At 39.2% G+C, this 26,269-nt stretch overlaps 1 protein-coding gene across 3 annotated transcripts; it reads right to left on the bottom strand.

Annotated features, from left to right (window-relative positions):
* Positions 1-4,555: 4,555 nt before the first annotated feature.
* On the bottom strand, positions 4,556-25,148 carry LOC140120532 (G-protein coupled receptor family C group 6 member A-like). 3 transcript variants are annotated; one of them, XM_072139540.1, is made up of 6 exons: positions 24,929-25,148; positions 23,112-23,415; positions 20,286-21,113; positions 16,210-16,425; positions 6,419-6,542; positions 4,556-6,028 (listed from the first exon to the last, which is right to left on the bottom strand). In XM_072139540.1, the coding sequence occupies exons 1-6, from the start codon at positions 25,120-25,122 to the stop codon at positions 4,911-4,913; spliced, it is 2,784 nt and encodes a 927-aa protein (XP_071995641.1). In that variant the 5' UTR covers positions 25,123-25,148; the 3' UTR covers positions 4,556-4,910. The 3 variants fall into 3 exon arrangements, with proteins under 3 accessions (XP_071995641.1, XP_071995643.1, XP_071995642.1); XM_072139542.1 differs by having other exon boundaries at positions 20,802-21,113; XM_072139541.1 differs by lacking the exon at positions 16,210-16,425.
* Positions 25,149-26,269: the final 1,121 nt, after the last annotated feature.

Here is a 26,269-nt window from a genome sequence, read left to right as displayed (position 1 = left end):
ATTTTACTACTAAAGGGCTGCTGCAGGCTATTTCATTATGGTGGTGCATGGAGGGTTTCATTACTGGGGGAGGATGCATTGGGAATTTAATTACTGGGGGAGACGGCTGGCCATTACATTACTGGGGGAGGGTGTGACCAATACAAATCACACCCTATGCTTATACTAAAGTCAATACATTTTCCCAGTAATTTGTGGTAAAGTTAGAGGCCTCGTCTAGGGTCGGCTTATACTCAAGTATATACGGTACGGCCTCTCCATTTTTTATAAGTGGAAAACTTGCAAAATTGTCCCGGAATTAATTTCCCCTACTGCATGCATATGTAGCAGTAGTAAATACCTGGTAGAGTATTAACTACTTTAGAACTCAGCTCGTTTTCAACCTGTTTTTGCATTTCTGTTTTTTTACTCCCCAAAAGTAAAAAAACAGAAAACATTCCAAAAGCCATAACTTTTTTTCCTGCAACCCCTTCTAAATTCTTTCCGATGTCTGCTTTGGCGTGGAGTTTATTTGCACAAAAGTTTCTAGTTTTTTATAAGTTTACAACTGGATTCTAATGTACACTGAACTGAAAAACTCCCAGCTAGTGGAATATTTGCAAATTTTGGTGCAAATATGCAAATGTGCCACAACAAGTTGTATTTATAATAATAACAAAAAAAAAAAGGAAAAGACCCCCTATATTTCTAACCAAATAAATGCAGTCATACATTTTACCAAATGTTGTTTAATAACATTAGATGCTTTCATGTTTGTTTATCTCATCTAAATACACGTTGAACTAATGTTCTGTGATACAGTACTTAAAGACAAACTTTTAAATCTGAGATAATAACTATGTTTAAACAAATAAAGTTACAGAATGTACACCCAATATACCACTTCATTATCTCATTCCAGCAGAGGGATATTTTGTTGCTTAATAGGTTTTCCCAGTGCATAATATGTGCTTTTGACAAATAAAAGTCAAGTAGGTTCATATCTCTTTCAAAATTACATTGCCAATTGATCTGCTGAATATAGAGTTCTGAAATCCAAAGACTATAAAAGTATCATTAAAATATGAAATAACCTGTGTATTTTTCTATGGGGACATTTATCATGGCTTGTACACCAGTTTTCTGGTGTACGTGCATTGAAATGATCACAATTCCTTGCAAACTGCCTTGAACTGGGACTATTTCCCCCTTTACGCCACCACCACTCCAAGTGGGCATGAAGGGGTGTGATGGGGTAGGTGCCTGGCGATTGAACAGGTCGGTGCAGGACATTCCTAGCCTGTGCAATCGCTCTCAGGCCTGAATGTTTGCTGATAACAGCACAATTCTAGACCAAGAATTATAGTCCATCAGCAGGTTGGAGACTCTGATGATAAATTTCCCCTTATGAGTGGTATTTTAATGAAATGCAATATCTATCAATTTCACATAAAACCTTTTACAACCAATTATCCTGAAAAATGGGATCTTATTCTATGTACAAGAATAGAGAGCTGTTCTATAGGGAGAATTTACATACATATCTGTTCTTAGAAATCTATATACCGGTACTTTCTACAAAAACAACTTTATTTGTCCAAATCCCATCCACATGCTACTACCGGTAAAACAAAATTACATTGGAAACTGATATGTGTTGCAAATTTAGGATCTGCAGTCAATTTATTGTTGTTTTTTAGTGTGAAACATGTCCTTTGCCTGCCAGATGCAACATGACCGGCCGGATGCCGGATGCAAGTGGTAATTTGGGCTGGTTTATGCTGTAGTGCAATGGCTGCAGAATTATTGTGTATTTCTGTGTTAATTCTACATTTATTGACCAATGCACATAGTTGGCCTTAGAGATGCTTCTATTCTCATGGAGCTGGCACATATATAATCATTGCTGAGATATACCTAGCAAAGGAACATGCCACAAAATGGGTTTCATGGTTTCTTTTATGTTTCTTATAGGATTCAGTCCTGTGACAATTAGTACTCATTTATACTACGTTAAAGTACCGTTCTCCCTTATGTATCTGTAAATACGACACAATTGTATTGAAAAGAAAAATTATGCTGCAGTCATACAGTACAGACCAAAAGTTTGGACACACCTTCTCATTCAAATAGTTTTCTGTATTTTCATGACTATAAAATTGTAGATTAACACTGAAGGCATCTAAACTATGAATGAACACATGTGGAATTATATACTTAACAAAAAAGTGTGAAACAACTGAAAATATGTCTTATATTCTAGGTTTTTCAAAGTAGCCACATTTTGCTTAAATTACTGCTTTGCAGTAATATATAATACGTATTAGCACCATTACTAGAAAACATCATAAAGAATTCAGTGTTTTTTGTTGAAAATGATCTTTGTGGTTTGCTATGGAAAAACTGCAAAATTGTTGTTCTCTAGAATAATTTGCATTGGTATCAAGTAAAATCAATTTGTACAAAAATTCAATTAATTGGACCAAATAATACATTGTCAGGGGTTTGCCCATGAAATAAAGTTCTCATATTTTAATCACCTGGTGATGTTTACACAATTTAACCCCATTACTTTTTATTACAATTTTATTTAGATTTATTTATATTATAGCTCCTATAACTCAGTAATGGTCAAGGTAAAATGGGCGGGGATTCTCTAAGCAGACACTTCATGATTCCTCTGTGCTATGAGATTCTGTGTGCTGACAATATGCTTAGCTTATCATGGTTCAGGGTTTATCCACACTTTTATTTAGCTTCTGAACGTTTTACTAGCATCGGACACATAGAAAAAGAGAGATGAGGATCAGAGATGAGAGATGCTGAGATCCATGAGATGGATATAAAACACTATTCTCAGCTCTGCTATTTCACATAATCAATAAAACACACATTCCGCTTTGCTATAAAAACCTTTTTTGTTGGTAGCTTGTATAGTAAGTCTCTGCACACTGCTGCTTTCCAGCAGGAAGTGCCTGTGTCTGAGCTGGTCTTGTAATGTAGGGGGAGGAGTAAGAAGCAGAGAACACTGTAGTGTGTAGACAAGAGAAGCTATTCATGAGAAGAATCCAACCATAGAAGAATTACGGTCATATCCAGGAATAGCAACAATTGAAACACCGGGAGTGATAGAGACAGGTTGGAATTATATTTTTGAAATGTTGTTAATAATAACAGTGAAATAGAGAATGTTTTATTTTGTTATCCTGAGTATATTCAAGAATCTTGTCTTTGTGGGAATATACATTTAATGACAGCCCTTGTTTGATAATTGACTAACCGCGCAATACGCATATCTATTAGCTATTTGTAAATGAGTCTGACCAGAACAACACTGTTTGTAACTGTATTATTTATATACAAACTAGAAAGATACATGAGGAAAGAGTAATCTTAATCCTTGATAGTTATTGATACTGTATAACAACTGGAGGTAGTAAAACAACTTGTTTAATTTATTTTAGTCATCCACTCCCACTTCTACCAATAGGTGTATAAGAAACCTAAACATTTTGCTAATGGGTTACTTTAAAGGAGATGTAAGAGACCTAGACCTAGATTTTCATTTTTTATCCATCTAATGAACATTTTGGGAATCTTATAAATGGGTCACAAATTGTAATAGCAGAAATTGTCTTTTAGCTTTGGAGATGTGACATGGCCATGAAACCTTCGAGTCTATTTAGAGAACCATTCCAGCAAAAATGTTTTTTTCTTTTACTGCACTATTTACCTGATTGCAATGGACATGATACTAGTGCAGGGCGTGAGAGACACTCTTTTACCAGCAGTGCATCTTCATCTGTCAACTGATCAGACACCATCATCTGTAGGGTACTGTTCATGGAATTGCATAATCCAGATAACCTGAGATTGTAACCCTCTATCCCTGAGCCAACAGAAAGGCATGGCAATTCAAAGCGTGTTGTCTTCAGATCACATGACCAAACTAAAGAGAAGTAATAAAATAATAAAATATTTCACCATAGTGCTTTCTTAAGCTGATATTGCATATACTATTCCACTCTTTTTTGCTGATCAATCAACATGTCATCACCCATATCCCCTATTCTGGGCTGGCCTTTGAAAGCTTCCTCCCACACCTTTGAGAACTATATAGGGCTCATGCATCTAAAGAAAACTCTTGGAAGTATGGAGCAGCAAAGGAAAACATATTCCAATTCACATTAGGCCATTAAATGAAAGGATAGTGGGATAGTATATGCAATGACACCGAAACTAGGCATGCCGGTTATGTGACTACACCAAGGATCTTCTAAGGCTTGGAGATCCATTTATCATTTGTAGCTCTCAACAGATACGTTGAGCAGATTTCCAAGGTATCCTTACAAAAGAGGGATAGGATGTATCACACTGTATACTCATAAAATGGGATATCGCGTCTTGTTTCACCCTTTCCCAGTGAAAGTGGGAGGAGAAGTGAATAAGGTGTTCAAGGTATTTCCCCAGTGATGTAACTGCCTTTATATTGATGGTTACATCAGTGTGGACCTCCTAAAATATACACTCAGCGGAGGCTGGGGATGGATGCAATACTGTTACATCAGTCCCCCGCATAGGCTATTAGGTCCTCTGCCGAGTGTATACATCTCTCAGCAGCTTGTTGCATTTTTCCATCCTGTGTTTCTCTCAGTATGCGAGGTATAATGTGCTCAAGGAGGCAAAAACAAATCCTTTGTCTTCCAGTATATGTACATGGATACATTCAGCATATATACAGAACACTTCCATAAAACATGATTTAAATGTAGCCTTAATGGAACATTTTTGGTCATTACAAGATATTACACAATTATTCATTGTACCAAGAGTGTTTGAAAGATGGTCAAAGCAAAATTATACTTTAAAGAACTGCCCACACTGCAAAATATATCTTCACAGAGTTCAAAAAGTACATTTCTTCTTGTCCTTCAAATACTTGACAACCTATTTCTCATGCGGGTTCTATTTTTTGTGGTAGGTATATCTGCTACCAGCATTTCATGGAAAGAAAAGCTATTACTTATACAACTAACAGATGAACTACCAGGTCTTAATGGTATATCTTGTATGGAATTGTGCCTCTCAGGTAATGGCATAGAAGTGGATGAAACCTGACTCACTGTAAGGGTGCTTGCACTTTTGGAAGAGTATTTATAGATCATCTTCAGGAAAGCAGACTTTGTATTGGTGTCTTGTTTATATAAGATGATGTAGCACTTTGGCAAAAATGTACATGACAAAATGCCATAATTTGATATAAGTATTACAATCATTTCAACAGCTGGTAAGTATATACCAAATGTTGTAGCATATATGGGGATGAAAGTAATCCAGGCAATGAAGTAAATTAACATACCAAAGGTTATAAATTTGGCTTCATTGTAGTTTTCTGGTAGTTTCCTACCTCTGAATGCAAAAATGAAACATGCAAATGCCAAGACAGCAATATATCCTAGCATAATACCAAATGCTACTGTAGAGCCTTCTTTACACTCTAAAATGATTGTTTTTTGAAGGGAGAAGTTCTCTTTGATATAAGGAGACCAAAATATCAACCATGTGGTACAAATCATCACCTGAAACCCTGTACAGACAAATACCAGAGTAAATGGTTTATAAAGAAACTTTAAAATGCTGTGTACTCTTGGCTCAAATGTGAAAGCCAACAATATTTTGATTGATTTTAGTAAAATACATGCAACTACTACAGTAAAACTAATACCAAATATAGTTTGTCTAACTTTGCACTTGAACTCAGCTGGCTTACCAATGAAGAAGATTGCACTCACAAAACTTATAAGGATAGAAAAAAGGATGACATAACAAAGAATACCCCCAGATGCCTTTACAACTGGCGTATCAAAGTTTTTAGCAAATAGGATTCCTATAGCAAAAATAGCAAACATTCCAACAAAAGTGATGATAAGGAGGACAATAGCCAGACCGTCATCCCAACGAAGAAATTCCACTTTTTTCAAAAAACATACAGAGCTGTTTACCGGAGACCAGTGAGTCTTGTTATTACAGGGCATACAATAGCCCATATCTAGAATGATGAAAAATAGAAGACAATACATTAGATAATAAATAAAGCATAATTAATGATTTTATTATTATTTTATTTCTCTTTTGGACTTAAGGGTGCATAGACAAATGCTTTAAGATGAAGCTGGTTTAAAAATTGCCAGTGGATCTTGCCCTTGGTGGCCAATACTGCCTTAGAGTATACAATTTCATTATTAGTTATTTTACACTCATTATTAATTTTATCCTTATGTTTAGTGTATGCACCAATTAACGAGTTGCATTACAACTTTTCCAAATTTCACCCAAAATGTGTATTATTGATAAAATAAATAACTTTAGCCTATCAAACTGTAGACATCCTTTTCAGAAATCACTATATTAATTGCAGATTCTTGCTTTTGTTCAGTACCTGAATGGCTGGTATAATGGTTTTCGGGGCATGCAACACATTCATAGCAACATGTATGTTGACTTGCTGATGTCTTCTTCATTTGACCTGGCTTACATTCATCTGAACATCGAGATCTGATCTTCTGTAATATCAAAAGTATTTGTTAATAAATATACAGTTATTTCTAATATTAATTAAGTTATACAATCATAAAACAGCTGGTTTAAGACCACATTCACTTATTGCTTTTGGGGCTGTCCATGTCTACTACCATGCATATAGGCTCATGGGCTGAGTGAGCGCTATCTGTAGCGGTTGTTACCTGTAACATAAATCTGTAACTCTGCTGCAATGGCCATGATTGACGATAGCTATGAATCTAACGTAATTAATTCCTGTGTCACCCCAAATCCTCCACAATGCAATCATGGGATGCCAATGGCCAGTGGCCTAGCAATATCTTAGCAACCTGTTATACTCTCTGAAAAAACTAATAGGAGGCCTGTTGCCATTACAATGGCATTGTACACTGCAATATAAGTGCAGGCCTGAGCAAAAAAAGGAAATATTCTGCCATAAAAATACTTTAGAAGTCTAGGACACAAGTGCCTAAGGATAAGATTGTACAAAATTACAAACATAGTCTTTAACTGCAAGCAATTTATTTTAGTGTTTGATGCATAGTTTAAGACTGTTTAGTCAAACTTTAGACCTCCTAGTTGGCCTAATTTATGCCAGAACCATGTCTTATATACTTATATACTGTAACTTCTGACCCAACTTAGTCCATACCCCTTTCTCCACAAATCCATGTCCTTTAATAAGACCACACCACTTTTGTATATCACAAAATGTCTAAATGTGGTACAAGGAGTTTTAGACACTTTTCATAATAAATATTTCAATAATAAACAGATTGATATTTGCCCTAATATGTCAAAGCATAAAAAGTACACATTTATTGAGATCAGCATGATCATTATGACCCTCACTATAACGTTATCCTAATATTTACCAAACATGATGACAGGCATAGAAAATCTGTGACAGAATTAAAATTTTTATTCATGATGCCTATAAACAAAAAAAATAAAGGGGGAGATTTATCAGCTTGTTTCAGCCAGCACTGTGAAGTAATTTCCACCTGAAATTGTCAGGATCAGTGGTGGTGGATCCTCTGGACTACCGCGGATGATGACGTAAGCCGACACCTGGTACTGGAGTCTAAGTGGCACCCGGTTTTCAGCAAAGCCCGGCCCAAAGCGGGTTAGAGTTGCTGCAGTGTGGTACTGATAGGTCGTTCCACAAGTGCGACTTTGTCTGTGGTGGCGGCCAAGGCGAAGTACAGAATCATCATCAGGAAGGGCAGCACAGAAGGTCAGGTCATAACCGTAATTCAGAATAATTGCACAGGGTATCAGGCTATAAGGCACAAAGATCCAGCAGGGAACACAGGAAGAGGCTGGCTATTTAACAGAATTGCCAGCCGACCAGAACCAATTATTGGCCCTTTAAATTTTAAAGAGCCAGTGAGCGTTCCCTAGGAGATGGAGACGCATGCGCCAGAGCAGTGGCATCAAGAAAACCGCTGCTGGAGCTTGGAAAAGTAAGTTCCTGACTAGGGCACACGGAGGTACACGGGTGCGCCGGTGACCCGCAATATGGGTTGCAGGGGGGCACCCGTGAAAGTACCCCCACCCCCTTCGGCTTCCCCCTCTTCTTGGCCTGAAGGAACCTTTGAAGAAGTGCACGATCAAGGATATTGTCCTGGGGCTCCATTTGACTGACTTAATTCCCAGGACCTATTTCAACTCATTGACATCGGTGAAATGCCTCAGGAGCTGGAGGTGCTACTTGCCAGGAGAAGCGGTTCAGGATGACTGGCTTCAGAAGGGAGATGTGGAAGGAATTCGGGATGTGCATGGTGAGAGGAAGGCAGAGCTTATTAGCCACGGGATTGATGCGCTTCAGATAGCGAGGACCCAGATAGCGAGGACCAATCCTGTAGCTGGGAACCTTCAGCCGGATGTATCTAGAAGATAACCACACCTTATCACCTGGAGAGAAGACTGGAGGAAGTCTGCATCTCTTATCTGCCTGGGTCTTAGAGCGGGTGGTGGCCCGAAGTAGTGACTGCCGTGTTTGCTCCCAGATGGACTGGAGATCTTGAACAATTCCTCCACGGCAGGAACATCAGTAGGCTTAGACAGAGGAAGAGGTGGGCGTGGATGTCGTTCAAAGACAGCAAAAAATGGAGTGGAGCCGGAAGATTCAGACTCCAGAGAGTTGTAAGAAAAATCCGCCCACGGCAGCAGGGAGGACCAGTTGTCCTGTTGGGCGGAAACAAAGTTGCGGAGATATCAGCTCAGAGTCTGATTAACCCTCTCAACTTGGATGATACGCAGATGAGAAGTCCAGTTTAATTTGCAATTGACCGCACAGAGACTGCCAGAAACGGGAAACAAACTGAACCGTACGGTCCGAGACAATGTGCAGGGGAAGACCATGTAGCCAGAAGATGTACAGGAAGAACAGGCTGGCAAGGGGGTAGACCTGGCAGAGGGACAAAGTGGGACATCTTAGAGAAACGATCCATTACCAACCAGAGGACCGGAAGAAGATGGGAGATCCATAATAAGGTCCATGGCTATGTGAGTGCACGGGCAACTGGGTATCTGGGTATCGGCAAAGGAAGCAGCAGGCCTGTTGGCTTGAGACGTGACGATGTGTTACGGGCACAGGAAGGGCAGGAAACCACAAAATCTCAAACATGCTTGACCAGATCTGGCCACCAGTAGTAACGAGATATGAGAGCAATAGGTCTCTGCATCTCAGGGTGCCCAGCTACACAAGAGTAATGTCCCCAAGTTAGTATCCTCTTCTGAAGAGCAGGTCCTACATAGGTCTTGCCAGGAGGAAGCTGCTGAAGGTCCACAGGGGCAGCAATATGACGAGGATTCTTCCCCAAGAACATTAGTGGCATGAGAGAGGGCATCTGCTTTGACGTTCTTCTCGGCAGGATGGAAGTGAATCAGGAAGTTGAATCGAGAGAAGAAGAGGGACCAGCAAGCCTGACGAGGATTGAGATGCTGAGCAGTCTGGAGGTACAGGAGATTCTTGTGGTCAGTGTAGATATTGACAGGATGAAGAGCTATTTCCAGAAGATAGTGCCATTCCTCCAAGCTAACTTTATGGCCAGATGTTTCAGATCACCAATGGAATAATTCCCCTCAGCGGCTGAGAAGGTTTTAAAGAAGAAGCCGCAGGCAAGGGTTTGACCTTTGGGCCCTTTCTGGGTGAGAACGGCTCCAGCACCAGCGGATGAAGCGTCAACCTTCAACTGGAATGGCTTCTCAGTTTCAGGCCGTGTGAGAACTGTGGCAGGGGCAGTTAGTGAAAGCTGCTTCAGCCGCTGGAAGCCAGAGTCTAGGATTGGCATTTTTCTTGGTCAGCGCCACAATAGGAGATACAAGAGAGGAGAATGTGGAATAAATTGCCAGTAATAATTGGCGAAGCACAGAAATCTCTGTATGGTACGTAGTCCCACTGGGCGAGGCCACTGAAGTATGGCAGACAACTTGGCAGGATCCATCTGTAGTCCTTTGTCAGAAATGATGTATCCCAGGAATGGAAGACTACTCTGATGAAATTGGCATTTCTCCAGCTTGGCATATAAGCGATTGGCCCCTAAGCGCCTGAGAACTTGCCGGACATGAATCAGATGAGACTGTAGATAAGGAGAAAACACCAGAATATTGTCCAAGTAGCAACGACACAAATGTAGAGCAAGTCTCAGAAGATATCGTTGACGAATTCTTGGAACAACTCTCTCTGGGGTATTGCAGAGCCCAAAGGGGATTACCAGATACTCAAAATGCCCATCACAAGTTTTGAAGGCTGTCTTCCACTCATCGCCTTCATGGACGTGAATGAGGTTATATGCCCCCCCCCCCAGATCCAACTTGGTGAAAACCTTGACCCCCCATAGACGATCAAAAAGTTCAGTTATGAGAGGCAAAGGGTAGCAGTTTTTCACTGTGACTTTATTGAGGCCTCGGTAATCAATGCACGGACAAAGGGAAACATGCTTCTTGGCCACAAAGAAGAATCCAGCACCGGCAGGGGAAGATGACCTGCGGTTGAATCCTTTCTGCAAATTCTCCTTGATGAAGGCCGACATAGCCTCAGTTACGGGCACAGATAATGGGTATATCCAAACTCGTGGAATAGATGTGCCCGGCAGCACATCAGTGGGACAGTCATAGGGGCGGTGCAGTGGCAGAATCTCCGCTTGCTTCTTAGAGAAAACATCTGCATAGTCCTTACAAGCGGCAGGAAGACCTGCCAGCTGCCGGGGGGAGTCTACAGAAGACTTTACGGACACCAGATGAAGAGCCTTGAGACAGCGGGAATGGCACTCTGGTCCCCAGCAAAGGATTTTCCCAGTGTGCCAGTCGAGCACCAGAGCGTGTTGCTGCAACCACTGGACTTAGACCAGGGGAGCACATAAAATGAGTCTCTCCTTGTGCAACGCCCCAATTTGCAGAGACAGTGGCTCAGTACGATACTGGACCAGGTCATGGAGAATCTGTCCACTGACAGAAGATATAACCAGCGGCTTCTCTAAGTGAACTACAGGAAAGTGATGCTGGGCGACCAAGGCAGCATCCACGAAATTCCCTGCAGAGCCAGAGTCCTGGAAGGCTGAGACTTGAAGCGGGTTGCCTGTTCCAAAACTGAGAAGAGCAGAGACATTCAGATGAGGATAAGCTTTGCTCCTCATCACATAAAATGAGTCTCTCCTTGTGCAAAGCACCAATTTGCAGAGACAGTGGCTCAGTACAATACTGGACCGGGTCATGCAGAATCTGTCCACTGACAGAAGATATAACCAGTGGCTTCTCTAGGTGAACTACAGGAATGTGATGCTGGGAGACCAAGGCAGTATCCACGAAATTCCCTGCAGAGCTAGAGTCCAGGAAGGCTGAGACTTGAAGCGGGTTTCCTGTTCCAAAACTGAGAAGACCAGAGACATTCAGATGAGTAGAAGCTTTGCTCTCACCTAGGGACGCTTCTTCCAAGAACCCTAGGTGTGGGCATTTCCTGGACGCTGTGGACGAACTGGACAAGACATAAGAAAGTGATGCCCGGGCAGGTTCCTTAAAGATGGATTGAAGTTCAGCAAGGAATGTGGTAAGAGTAGCCATGACCGTATAGTTCCTGTTACAGAGGGGAGTAGCCCATGCCAGAGCTTTTCCGGAAAGAAGGCTGATCATGAACGCCACCTTAGCCTGTTCTGTGGCAAACTGTGAAGGCATCAGCTCGATATGAAGGGAGCACTGAGTAATGAAGCCCATGCATAACTTTGGCCTCACCGTCATATTTGGAGGGCATGGATAGATACATCCTGGGCTCAGGAGTAGATGATGCAGCCAGAGAAACGGGAGTTACTGCAGGTACTGGATGCAGGTGCTGGGTAGCCAACAATTGCTGCAAGGTGGCGGTGAGTTATGCAAGTTGCTGTCTTTGCAAGGCAATCTGTTGTGACTGCTTGACCACGATGGTGGTAAGGTCAGCCATTTAAGGTAGCGGAACCATGGCAGGATCCATGGCCAGATATTACTGTCGGGATCAGTGCTAGTGGATCCTCTGGACCACCACGGACAATCATGTAAACTGACACCAGGGACCGGAGGCTAAATGGCACCCAGTTGTCACCAGAGCCCACCGCAAAGCGGGTTGGACTTGCTGCGGCGTGGTACCACCAAGTCATTCCACCTGTGTGACTTTGTCCACAGTGGCAGCCAAGGTGAAATACAGAACTGTTAGGCAGGAGGTCGAGACAGCACAGGATCAGAGTCAGGTATAGAGCAGAAGGTCAGAAAGGGCAGCACAGAAGTGAGGTCAGGAACGGAATCGAGGTCACAATGGGAATTCAGAATAATCGCACAGGGTATCAGGAGCAAGCTTTCTCTAAGACTATGAGGCACAAACATCCAGCAGGGAACACAGGAAGAGGCTGGCTATTTAACAGAACTGGCAGCCAGCCAGCACCAATCAACGACGCGCTGGCCCTAGGAGACGGGGAAGCATGCGGCGGAGCGTGGGCATTGTGGAGACCTGCTGCTGGAGCCGGCAATGGTAAGTTCCTGACTGGGGCACGCGGAGGTACATGGGTGCTCCTGTGACCCGCGATATGGGTTTCAGGGGCACCCGTGACAGAAATGCTGTGCGCCACATTTATTGAGGGTTCTAGGCCATTGTTGGGCTGTTTTCTGAATAGTCCAGGTGTCAGAAAATTCTAATGTAAACTTGACAAACTAATAGCTGGTCTAAAGTACAATTAAATAGTTATAGACTACACCAAAAACATCACCTAGCATGATTTATCTGGTGCAGAATAAGACTGCTGCACAGATTCCAGGGCACCCACAGTTGCAGAGATATCAGGTCTGGTATCTGACCATTATAATCCTGTATATTGAGAGGGCGCAGTCACACATAGCAGTTAAAATTGCACCAGTTAGGTCCAATTTCCTATTTTAACTTAACAGCTAACTGCTTTTAACTGACATTTTTTGAACAGGTTTCCCCTTCAAAACTCACCTTTTCAGTTTGTCTTTTACCTGTTGAATTAATAAAACTGCACCTAAAACCACCTAAAAATGGATCCAGCCCCAGCACTGCAATGTGCAATGCACTGGAGCTGGGGGTGTAATATGCTAATCTTTTTTGATGCTGTCCAATCATCGGCAGACAATATTCGATAAGCTACTGTGGAGTACACATTGGAGATGTATTGATGTGTCAGTCTTTAGACAAGTGCAGAGTAGAACTAGACAGTTCTATGCTGCGCCATATTAATAATTGGGGGAGATCTCTCTACACCAGAAAACTGGAGTAATTTGTACGTAAAAGTTAACACGTTTACTGAAAGTTTTAGACAATTTTTATGCTGTTTTCTGACTCCCCCGTGAATGCAAGTGCGATGTAGCTGTGATGTGAACACAAATGCATTGTAAACGCAAACACAATGTTATTACAAATGTGATGTAAATGCAATGTTAACATAGAAGGCATGTAAACTCAATGTCAACATGATAAGAACACAAATGGCATGTAAACATGCAAATGAAAAGTACATTTGTTTACATTGCATTTACATCAATTTTGTGCTAACATTATGTTTGTATCTATATTGTGTTTGCATTCACATTGCATTTACTTTGCTTTTACATTTCATTTTCCTTTACATTGATTAGCATTGGGTTTTCATTCAATTTTTGCCATTTAGTAACATTGTGTTTATGTAAACACAATGTAGACAAAATATTATAATGTAAACAAAATGTATTAGCACAGCATCTAGATGAGCACAAAGGAATTACTCAGTACTTCATCCACAGTAGCTTATCTGACATTTTCAACTGTCGATAAGATAATCTTCTCTGATACTGTCCAAACACATGTCCTCTCTTCTGCTCCTGCACCTCCCCCCTGATAGTAAACAGGTTTCCAATGGTCAGTTACCAGGACTGGTCTCCGCAACATTGGGGGCTTGAAAAAAAGGCGCAGTAATCTACCGCTGACATCCCCGAGTAACAACTGCGGTTGGAGTGGGCTCCAATCGCAGGGTGTTTAACCCGTTAAATACCGCGGTCAGTGTAACTGTGGCATTTAACTTGCCTGGACAATATTTGACCGTTCTAAATTCTAAGACCTCCACTTTGATTTAATTACTATGAAGATCTCAAGGTTTTCACAATCTTCCTAAAAGCTGTTTCTGATAGTTTGAGGGGTGCAGATTTGAAAATGGGTTTATTATATACGTGGTTTTAATACTAGATATTTAAAATTTCATTCAAAACAGTGTCCCCAAAATAGTCAATTCTGAAAATACGGAAAAGCAATATTCAATTTATAAGCTACGCAACATCAAAATAAATTATCCAGACATATGAAAAATGATGAAATATGTAAAGTAGACATACGGAAAATGTTATCCAGCAACTTATTTAGGTGGTAAATCTATCTGCAATGATTTGGAATTTCAAAAATTGCTAATTTAAATAAAAAAAATCATCATTTTTTCTTTTGTTTTGTAAATAAATGTAAAACTTATCAGACAAAATTTACCACTTAAAAAAAGTACAACATGTGAGAAAAAAAACAGTCTCAGAAGCACTTCGATAAGTAACAGTGTTCAAAAGTTATAACCATATAAAGCGATGTAAGTCAGAATACAAAAAATGAAGCTGAGCCTTAAGTTATAAAATAGCTGCGTCTTTAAGGGGTTAAGGATATTAAAACAGAACCTTAAGATGATAACATGTCCTTAAGATGATAAATATCTCTTCTCTTTTAGATACAATCCTTGCTTTGACTAAAATAAAAGTGCATCCAAAATTGCACTACAATGGCCATTGTAAACTTAGTTTACATTACAGCTTAAAGGGAACCTGTCACCGGGAGACCCATTTTTAGCCCTCCCCCAGTCCCCACTGAGCATAGTACATACACTGCCAAAGTGTTTTTGTATTAAAGATAGGTTTTACAGAAAAAAAGATATGTTATATAGCACCTTTCATTAGCATCTGCTGTGGGACTAGGCAGTTGCCTATTGGGAGGGGCTGGAAAGGAGCAGTTCCCCCCACCCTTGGGGAACAGCTTCTCCATGTGACCTTTTCAAACATATGAAAACACCCATCACTGGGCTTAGCGACGCCCCCTGCTCCTCTACAGCCAATCCTGAGTGTGGGGAGTTATTCATATATTTGAAAAGGTCACATGTTTCCCAAGGGTGGGGGGAACTGCTCCTTTCCAGTCCCTCCCATTTGGCAGCTGCCTAGTCACACAGCAGATGCTAATGAAAGGTACAATATAACATATCTTTTTTTCTGTAAAACCTATTTTTTATCGAAAACACTTTGGCAGAGAATGTACTATGCTCTGTAGGGACTGGGGGAGTGCTAAAAATGGGTCTCCTGGTGACAGGTTTCCTTTAAATTTGTGGGAGCTGCAGGACAGTTTAAAGACATCTACATAGACCAAAACAGCTATATGTTTTTCTATGTTTCCACTCCCCTACAAAGGCTGCCTTTAATGGCAAAGTCACCTTAATTGGATTGTCCACTTTAAGCACATTCCAGCAAATAATTAATATTGTTTGTTCAATGAAAAGTAATAAAGAAATCCAAAATATTTTCTGAATCAGTTTTCTAGATGTCTGCTTGCTGTCTGTTTGCTGTCATGTGACAGGAAGCTTCATCCTTCAGTTCCTGTTGATAAACTCTAGTCCATGGTCATGTGATGTCACACAGGTACACGGCTTATTATAACACACAGTGTAATCAAAGCTGTGTGACGGTGATGAGCCGAGTGCCTGTGTGGAATCACATGACTATGGACTGGTGTTTATGAACAATAAAGCTTTCTGTTGCTTGACAGCATGAGGACAGCAAGTAGAAGTTTAGGAAACCATGGAGAATTGATACAGAAAGTATATTGGAAAAATTGAATACGTTTTTATCACACAAACAATATTAGTAATTTGCTGTAGCCATGCTTTGTCCAGCGCTACATAATCTGTCGGCACTATATAAATAAAGAATTATTATTATAACGTGCTTAAAGTGGACAGCCCCTTTTATTAGTCTTCTTACCTTACCAATCTAGATAGAAACACTGGAAGACATGTTTTGCAGTCACTTATCACCCAGTACTCTATTTAGGTAAAATATAAGCTGAAGTCTGCTCTGATATCTGTAAGCCTAATGTTACAATGAAATGAAAATGGATTATTTCATTACCGTCAAATGTTGGAATACATTCTCTTTATCCTGGTTTTTGAATATGAAGGTGTCTTTATGGGTATCGTATTCAGCAAATATAGTGAAATTAATCTTTCCATCACTGTTCACTTTCCAGATTAATACATCATATCCAGTATTGGCATCTCCTTTCGAGTCAAAATTAATATTCCTTCCCATGTAGGTAAAGTTAACAGTCTTTAGTGATTGTAGAAGCTATCAGAGGTGGAGGAGACACAGATAGACATTAGATTAAAGAAAAATAAACATTAATATTAATGATTCCATAAATAAATCGAACAGTGGGTGAAGATAAGTAGTATTTAGATAGATATCTGGCATTGTTTCACATCTTGGCAGGTTCCGCCAATTCTATGAGTTAATGGATGGAGAATATTTGCTTATTATGATTTCTCCATTAGCCCTCAAGCACAAACACATATTTCTATGTGTATTGTCTGCTGATTCAATGGGTGTGACTCTTTATGTCTTCTTTGCTAGAAAACTGAAACTGAAAGCACACGAAACTTCCCTTCCAAGTGAAGTCTTGCTTATGACTGACTTGATTGTATATAATATGTATGCAATTTTCAAAATGTTTTAAAATTGATAAATATACATTCACTTGCAGAGAAAATAACCCTCTTTGAATCCTATCACTTTGAGTATTATTACAATGGTGAGCACCTCTATTTGAACAGACATTTTGGCAGTCTTGCTGTTCTGGAACATTGAGCCATAGATCAGCACAATGCCAAGGAGGAAAAAAAATCAATTATCTTAGAAACAAATTATGCTGTTTATAAAACTGAAAATGGCTATTTCCAAACAAGTCTATCATTCTTCAAACTAGAGAAATTATTTACAATTGATAAACATTCTAGACAAATGATTTACACAAGGATTGATGTCCCAGCAAATTTATCCAAGACCTTGTAATCAGTAAAGCAATTGAAAAGAAAAACAAGAACTACTTCTTAGACTTTACTGAGCTTAGTTTGCATGGGAAATGTTTGAGTTTATAACCGTACAATTAGAATAAGATCAAATATGTAATATAACTTTGTTTGGAATGGTTTTCAGGGGAAAGTCCCTTCTGTCTAAAATAAACATGTAAGCATATGTTAGTTCTGGAACAATGTCCCCTAGGCAAATAAGATGGAAATTGAGATGTTTGGCCATAATGCACAGCATATAAGCAAAAACGCATCATGCTGCCTGCTAAGCTCAGTGGTGGTGATGATGATTTGGAATTATGCTTTTACCTTAGGGCTCACACAACCGTATTTTTGTCTGTGAGTTTGTCGCACAAATTGTGTCTAGCTCCCCGCCATTATTGACTTCTATTATGTACAGCTGCAAACAATAGCACAAGAAGACCCATTGTTTGTGACCCAGATATTGCACACAGTAGTGTGTACGAGGCCTAGCAGTTATAAAGTCCATCCTGAACTTCTCTGAATACTAAAGTACTATACAGTAAAATGTGAGGCCATGTATACAGCCAAAACTGGACCATGCAACAGGACAATGATTTCAAACACATCAGCAGGACTTTAGGAGAACTTTACACAAATATATGTTCACAAAAATCAATACATTCAAGCAACATAGCAACAAATATTTGACCCCAAAATTTTCACTAACATCCCTATTATTTCCCAACCTAATAAAAGCTGCTGCCCCAATTTTTTACACATCGTTTCCCCAATTGCCCACGTTACTTTACCTGCCATAACCTGCCATAGCTATAGAAGCCTCAAAAAACATAGACAAAAGCCTTTAAAACCATAGTCCCATATAAATAGTTCCCCTTAAAAATAGCAGCACTGTTTCATTTTACTTTCTTGCATGTAGATTGCCTCTTCATACTGCATTTTTTTACACAGTTGACATAGAATCACCTCAATTCTTGTAGCAATTCTTGCTATTTGTGTGAAAATCTCTGCTTTTGGTTTTTTTTCATGTATATATCAAGACAAATGCACTCGCCAGGTTCTTTGCTTTCAAAAAGTATATACGTTTCAGGAGTTTTAATGTGTGTAATCAGTATATTTTGCATGTTGTGACCCATCTATTTATATTAACATGTGCCTATGTATAAACTCTAAACATGATTATCTTTACATTTAGAAGGTATAAAACTAATTATTTTCTGTTTGGGGCATTTTTTTGAATTAAAGTGAATTTCTTTGCCTTTGTTATACAAAATGTACACTTTGAAACAAAATTGCATGATGATGCCTATGTTTATAAATTCCTTAATGGAATTTTAACAATGTTACTTGTACCTCTTAGAAAATATGGTTAATAATAATAATAATCTTCATTTGTATAGCGACATTATATTTCTTCTAATTTACAAATCAATATGGGGTTTAGTATGATTCTTTATGTTAGAATTTTGGTTTTATTTGTGCATGCCAAAATTGTAAAAATTGCTCTGGCAAATAATGTTAAAAATGTCCACATACCCTGGCTACAAAAGGGTTAGAGTTTTCTTAGTTTAGTGGTGTAAAAGCTGGTGACAGTGTTTCTTTAAATATCTACCCTGAAGACCAATAGGTGACTGAATACTAGTATACCAATTGAAATTACTATATTGTTGTTATCAACGACTGGAAGCCATTTTGCTTTAGGCAATGCTCATCATAGTATCATAGTTTATACGGTTGAAAAAAGACATGTCCATCAAGTTCAACCAAGGAAGGGAAGGGATTTGATGAGGAAGGGATTTAGAGGAAAACATTCTATATAACATAACTTTCGATGTTATTTAGGTGTAAAAAGGCATCTAGACCCTTTTTGAAGCTCTCTGCTGTCCCTACTGTGACCAGAGCCTGAGGCAGGCTATTACACAGATTGATAGTTATCCCAGTAAAAAAAGCCTATCGCCTCTGGTGATTAAACCTTGATTTCTCCAGATGGAGACAGTGCCCCATCGTCTTTTGATTTGATTTAATCTGGAACAACTAACCACCATATTTTTTGTATGGACCATTCATATATTTATATAAAATAAACATGTCCCCTCGTAGTCGTCTCTTTTCTAAATAAATAGTTGTTTTAATCTTTCCTCATAATTGAGACCCTCGATACCCCTTATCATTTTTGTGGCTCTTTTTTGAACCCTCTCCAGCTCCAGAGCATCCTTTCTATGGACTGGAGCCCAGAACTGGACAGCAAATTCCAGGTGAGGCTGAACTAATGCCTTGTATAGTGGTAATATTACGTCCCTGTCCCGAGAGTCCATACCACTTTTGATACATGACATGATCCTACTAGCTTTAGAGGCAGCTGATTGACATTGCATGCTTTTATTTAATTTGTGATCTACTAGTACACCCAGGTCCTTCTCAACTCTCTCCAATGACAGTTTGTCCAATCACCCTGCAGCCTATGAACATCCTGCATAGACTGTATAGCGCTACACAGCTTGATGTCACCTGCAAAAATAGACACAGTGCTCTTAATTCCTACCTCCATATCATTAATAAATGTATTAAATAATAGTGGGCCAAGCACAGAACCATGGGGTACACCACTCATAACTGGTGACCATTCTGAGTAGGAATCATTGATACAAAAAGAATCATTGACTCATTGGGGCAAATTTACTTACCCGGTCCATTCGCGTTCCAGCGGCGGCTTCTCCGCTCTGGATTCGGGTCCGGCCGGGATTTAATAAGGTAGTTCTTCCGCCGTCCACCAGGTGGCGCTGCTGCGCTGAAAGTAAACTCATCGCGCCGGAATGCACCGAGCTGGACCAGGTGAAGGTAAGCGGTCCTTATGCGACACATTTTCGGTTTTTAAATGCGGCGGTTTTTCCGAATACGTCGGGTTTTCGTTCGGCCACGCCCCCCGATTTCCGTCGCGCGCATGCCAGCGCCGATGCGCCACAATCCGATCGCGTGCGCCAAAATCCCGGGGCAATTTAAGTACAAGCGGCGCAAAACGGAAATATTCGGGTAACACGTCGGGAAAACGCGAATCGGGCCCTTAATAAATGACCCCCAATATGTTGACACAAAAAGCATTGAAATTCTAGATTTATACATCTTGCAATATAACTGTACCTCCCATGGTGCAAAAGCATTTGGGTTTTTGCAGTTGCGTTCCAAACATAGTTTTTGAATGGCATGTGCTATTGCAAGCACTGCAAGCTGAGTACTGTAGACAAGCCCTGGATTGACCGTGGCTGAAAGGAAATCAACTCTGAGAGACTTGGTTTTTACCATGCTTGGATTGAATGTGGCTTCTTTGGAATAATTGCTAACACATCCATACAGTTCAGTGTATTTCATCTTGGGACAATCAGACAAAAGTATAGCATACTGATCCAAAAGACGGTTCATCTCAAATTTCTGTTGATTAAGATTTGCAATGTAATCCCGAAATGATGTAGTATCTCCACTCTTAAATGTAAATCCAACAATTTTCCCAATACTCTGAAGGTTTGGCATGCTGCTGATCCCACTAGAAATAGACCAGCTGTCACTAGCTATCCAGGTTTTTTTTATTTTCTTTTCCATTGCCTTTCTGAAAAGTTTTAATAAAAGTGAAGGCTTAAGAAAGGCCACAATGACATTCACTCTTGTTTCACTTAATATTTTGTTGACAGCTTCATCTATGCGGGTCTGTATTGTGCTGTCAGATAAGTGAGCAGGAATGATTTCCTTAAAAGCAATGCAAACATTGATTTTAACTGCTTGAAGGCCAAAGCTCTCAAGGGCCGATCGCCCATAGTCATCATCCATAATTATAATTCCTATCCAGTTCCAGCCGGAGAAATGAATGAGTTTTGCCATAGCCCGGGTTTGGTAGGAGTCATTCGGTATTGTCCTCAGAAAGGCAGGAAAGCGAAATTTATCACTCAGTATTTCAGCAGATGATGAATGGCTAATCTGTGAAAAGAAGGAAAAAGCTTAAAAATGCAGGCAGTATCCAGATATATTATTATCCCTACAATAGTTTTTCATGGCTTAATAAGCACAACACAATAAACCAAAAGCAAATTACGGATTCAATATACTTTATTATTATAATATAAAAACACCAGCATTCAAAAAATGACCTAAAATCAATTAAAAACTCTGTGGTGGTGATTACATCTCCAGTACAGGTTAGTGTCACAAGGTGCCAACAATCACATATAAAGTTGCCACTAAATGTAGAATACTATTAAAATGTTAACTACAGGTTAACCCCTACGTGCACCTGGACATTATAGTACGTCCCTGCAGGAAGATACTTCTGCACGGGCTCTCGTCATGCTTCTGGCACCAGCTCATGAACGGAGCCGGCACCATAAGCAGCCACTGTCAACTGTATATTACAGCTGACACCATGCTCTAACACCCGCAATCGGAGCCGGATTACCCTCTGTAAGTTTTAACCCCTTGCATGCCGCGGTCATGCAAGGGGATCGGATCCTGTGCCACTACCGGGGGATCCAATCCTGTTCTGGGCAGCACTGGTCTGACAAGCGCCCCGGGGCTGCCCGATGTTCTTGGCAGTCAGACCCCTTCCAGGTCTGACTGTAAACTATCTGCGCATGCGGCTGCATGCCAGACACTTTACACTGCTATACAATGAATTAGTATTGTAGAGCAGTGTATTGGACTTAAACCAGCGATCAGAGCATCGCTGGTTCACGTTCAAGTTTGTGTAGGTAGAAAAAGCCAAAACCAGTAATGTTTAAACATTAGAATTAATTCATAAATAAATACACTTTCCCATACAAACATATGTATAAAAACAAAAAAGTAAAAAACCACAAATACACAAAAAAGCCTCAGATATTGCCACATCCGTAACAATCTGTATAATAAAACAATTGTTACTGGACCTGCAGGGTAAACGCCGAAGAAAAAACGCAAAAACATTTGTAATTAATACCTTTGAAAAATGTGAAAAAATCTAAAAAAATATATATATAAATGATGTATTTGTGTAATAATAAAATAAAATAATATAGTATTTTTATGGTATGGTAAACGGCCAAAAGAAACCCCCAAAAATCTTCCTAAAAATTGATGATTTTTATTTCCTCCACCAACAGAGTTAATAAAATATCACCAATTAGCTATTAGCACCAAAATAATGTACCAGAAAAGTGCATCTCATGTCGCAAAAAAATAAGCCCCTATAGGTCCACATTAAAAAAAGAAAAAAAATTATAGCCTGTACGATTTGACAATGCAAATCAACTCTGGATGGCGCCTCCTTCTTTACCACCACATATGGGGTATCAGTGTACTCGGCAGAAATTGGGTATTAAACCTTGTGGAGCCTTTTTTCATTTAATCCATTGCAAATGTTTAATTCACCCAAAATGAATGTATTGTCAAAAAATATTACAATTTATAGACCGCACCTCCATTTTGTTTTAACCCCTATAAAACACCTAAAGGGTTAACAAACTTTTTAAAAGTGCTTGTTCATACATTGAGGGGTGTAGTTTCCATAATTTACGAGTCTGGCTATTATTAAGGTCTCTCAGTCATTTGAAAGCTGAGAAGGCCATCTAAATACAGGTTTTGTGATTTTCAAAAAAATGTGAAAAATGATACCTAAATTCTGAGCCTCATAACATTCTAATAAAATATGTGGAATCTTAAAAAACTATGCCAACATAAAGCAAACATTTGGGAAATGTACGAGGTAAGTTATTACTTTATTTGGGTGCTATGACTATCTCCATCAAAAGTAGAGAATTTAGAGCTTTGAAATTGAAAACATTTTCCACATTTTTGCCAAATTTTGTAAACCCAAAAGATATTATTCAAATTTAGTACACATAACAATTTTAGTTTAGTCCACATAACAATGTCCACTGTATGGTCTATAAATTTGTAGGTACAATATCAGAGATGAGAAATAAAGCTTGGGACTTCATCTACCTGTGGGATGAGTTGAGTATTCAGCAATCTTGCAACAGCAATAGAAACTTCAGAATAGCTATCTCCAATGACCGCTTTAACTTTGGGTGTATAATCGGAATAATTACACTTGAATGCCAGCTGTTCCACCGAGGTGTTGTATGTAGAAAGAAAACGTAATGCCGCTGATACTGCCAGAGTGGCTTCCGAACAAGTGTCATAAATTTCATATCCAAGTTTTATTCCAGGTATAAGCGATGAATTGTTCACCATCTCTATAGCATGAGCCATAGCCAGTAATTGTAAGAATCCTTGTATCTCAAATCTGCAAAAAGAAAACAAAAAGTATACAATTTCTGCATTATTGGTATTATTGGTATCTAGGAACCATAAACACATAGAAGTTCTGACCTACAAAGCTTACTGTCAGAGATTCTGACATTGGAAATCCAAATGGATTTTAGTGCCATGAATATAAGATCTAGGAAAAAAGCCTCCATTACAGGGTTCATGGAATCATTACTGTTCAGTTCCTTCAAGAATATGTTGTGAATGCTAGTCCTACATTTGTCGCAATTTTTACATGCACATTATTACCTAGCCTATTTCAATGTATAGTAATATGTGAATTATAAGATTAAATTCTTCAAAAAACTCTGTTCTTTTACTATGCATATATTCACCCTTACTATGAAGCAGTAGCATTCACATTTTATGCCGTCTAAAAACCAAATTTGGCAAATTTGGCTATAAATGAAGCTTGACATAGGCTATACATATACATAGGCTCATTTATCTATTTTTCACTTCCCTGTGCTCTTTTTGTGCCTGTAGTGAGTCTTTCTTTGCACCTCATTTGCCTTTGTAGTTTCAGCTCTGGAGGCATAAGGTAAGAGTTCTCCTTATGGAGAGTTTGCCAATTAAGGCTGCCTTTAAAGGCGTGTGGCCTTAATTGGCAAACTCACCATAAGGAGAACTTTTACTGTCTGACCCTAGTCATAAAGCCTTTCATAAAGCCAAACCAGATTCCTACACTGTATTGATTATTGATTAATCCCACATCATGTTATTAGACTTCTTGTAAGTTATGCTTGATATTAAGGGGGCTGCTTTCAAGGTAGCAAAAGGAGGCATTGTTTTACATTTAACAACTACATTTGCATACCTCCTAGTTTTAGCTCTGTCAAATACAATTTTTTCTTTAGACTTTTTAGGTGCAAATTTTTGTGCAATTCATATACCATTGTCTTTCATACGCATGGTCAGGACTGGATTGGTTATGCAGAATTATTTGCGCCCTTTCAGGCTTAATCAATGTAAAATCACTGCTGCACGGCCAACTTCAGCGCACTGGTTGATAAAGTTGCCAAAAATTGAGCAAATAACCCAATATAACAAAACAGTCTCTCAACCAAAAAGCCTGCATCAGACTAAGATAGATCTGTCTCATAGAAGTTTTGTTGCTTTTTTTGGTGTAGATCGTATTTCTACATCTGGTTTGTCTCAAAAATATACAGCGTTACGGGCTGTACAAAAGTCATTGATTTATCTGTTTTAGGTTTTATAAGGAGCCACTGATTTATTTTCGTTGGATCCAATAGGATAGGATAAAAATAATGTTGTTTTTGGATACTTTTTCAGAATATTTAATTCAGTTTCAAGAAATAAAAGTATGGTTGGATAATTCCATCACTCAGCTGCAGTGTTTCTAAAAACCTTTAGAAGGTATAATTCAAATTTGCAAAGACAACCAGTGTATACAAATATGTAGCGATGCAACATTTTACTGTATTTGGGAATTATTATTATGCATAATAATAGTTAATAGTTAAACTTACCCTTCACAGTTTTGGATTGCTGGCCTTTGTGGGTATCCCTTAGCAGAATTGACCATTTTTCCATGTACTGCAAACAGACCACCTATAATAATATCACCACGGGCTCTAGCACCTACAAAATCATCAGGGATCAGACAGCAATGTAATTCACTGATCAGTATGCCAATAGCTATAGACAGTCCATAGAGAGCCATGTCTTTGGCTCCTGCTCCTGCTTCTGCATGTGAAACCAGATTAGCTTACCTGAACTCTAGTAGTATGTCAGCTGCTGACAAGCGGCCGGAGCCAGATGCACCCAGCACAAGTTAATTCTCTTTGTTATGGACACAGATGCTTTTGTATTTCTACATGGGTTCAAATGATTTAGGATTAAGATAACAGAAGCAGAAAAGGCTATATTTACCAATAACAAGACTACAGAAACGTCATAATGGCTATTGAATATTTTGATATCTGGTTCATCTTTTGAACATTGCAGACAGAACATTGACATGGTTCATCTCTCCTCTTATCTCTTTCATATTGATTTTTTTTCAAGGATTTGTGTGAGTGCCGTAAATGTAAGTATTAGATAAAGCTAGAGCTATAAAACTGAATCTGCTTAATCCCTGGAAGCTTATGTGTGTCAATAATTATCAAGTGATGAGAGGTACAAAGCCAGCGTGTATATATATTTATGATCTCCTCATGGACTTCTTGGTGTTCAACGTTGTGCCTGTCACTAGAAAAGAAATCATTTGCCTCATGAATGAGTTTTGTGAATTAGACAAAGCAAACTCATTATATACTCATAAGAAAAAATGCTGCTAGCCTGTGGTAATTGTTTTTTGTATTCTGCTATACAATTGGAACTTAAACATTAGGAACATATTACATTAGTAACTGATCATTTTCTGGGACTGACTACTTTATGACCAAATAAAAAGGTTACGTACATGAAGCATCTACTGCAGGGGTGATAAATGTTATATAAAGCCTGCTCTAAACGATGATCTTTACACTAATAAAGGGTGATAACCAGCACATGTTTAATACAGAGATGAAGGTGATGGATACGGTAATGCACAGGCATTGGAGTAAAGGCCATTAATGAAATTTGGATCAGGCTTAACATGACATAGCATGCAACCTCATTCTGAGAGAGTGTATTTAGTGGTGGAACTAAATGTTACGAAGATAATTTCCATAAGATCATTTATTTCGTCTGATATTGAATCTGTACTTAATCATATAGTACGTAGTTTAAAGAAATACCAGGTTCATTGGAACAAATAGTTTTAAACTACCAAAACCAAGTTGATCAAAAAGGTAAAAACCACTTTGTGGTGGCAGTGACCCAAT

The sequence above is a fragment of the Engystomops pustulosus genome, chromosome 3, assembly GCF_040894005.1.
Source record: "Engystomops pustulosus chromosome 3, aEngPut4.maternal, whole genome shotgun sequence".
In the NCBI taxonomy this organism is placed as follows: Eukaryota; Metazoa; Chordata; class Amphibia; order Anura; family Leptodactylidae; genus Engystomops; species Engystomops pustulosus.
The sequence above is the reverse complement of the archived record's forward strand: the minus strand, read 5'-3'. Positions and strand labels throughout refer to the sequence as shown.

Bases quoted from the DNA above. Each gene is read 5' to 3' on its own strand.
- LOC140120532 (XM_072139540.1), bottom strand. From the start codon at position 25,122: ATGGCTCTCTATGGACTGTCTATAGCTATTGGCATACTGATCAGTGAA. The intron at 16,426-20,285 runs GTACAGTTATAT...CACCTCTGATAG, and splicing joins ATGCTTTTGCACCATGGGAG to CTTCTACAATCACTAAAGAC. The intron at 6,029-6,418 runs GTACTGAACAAA...TCATCATTCTAG, and splicing joins CCATTATACCAGCCATTCAG to ATATGGGCTATTGTATGCCC.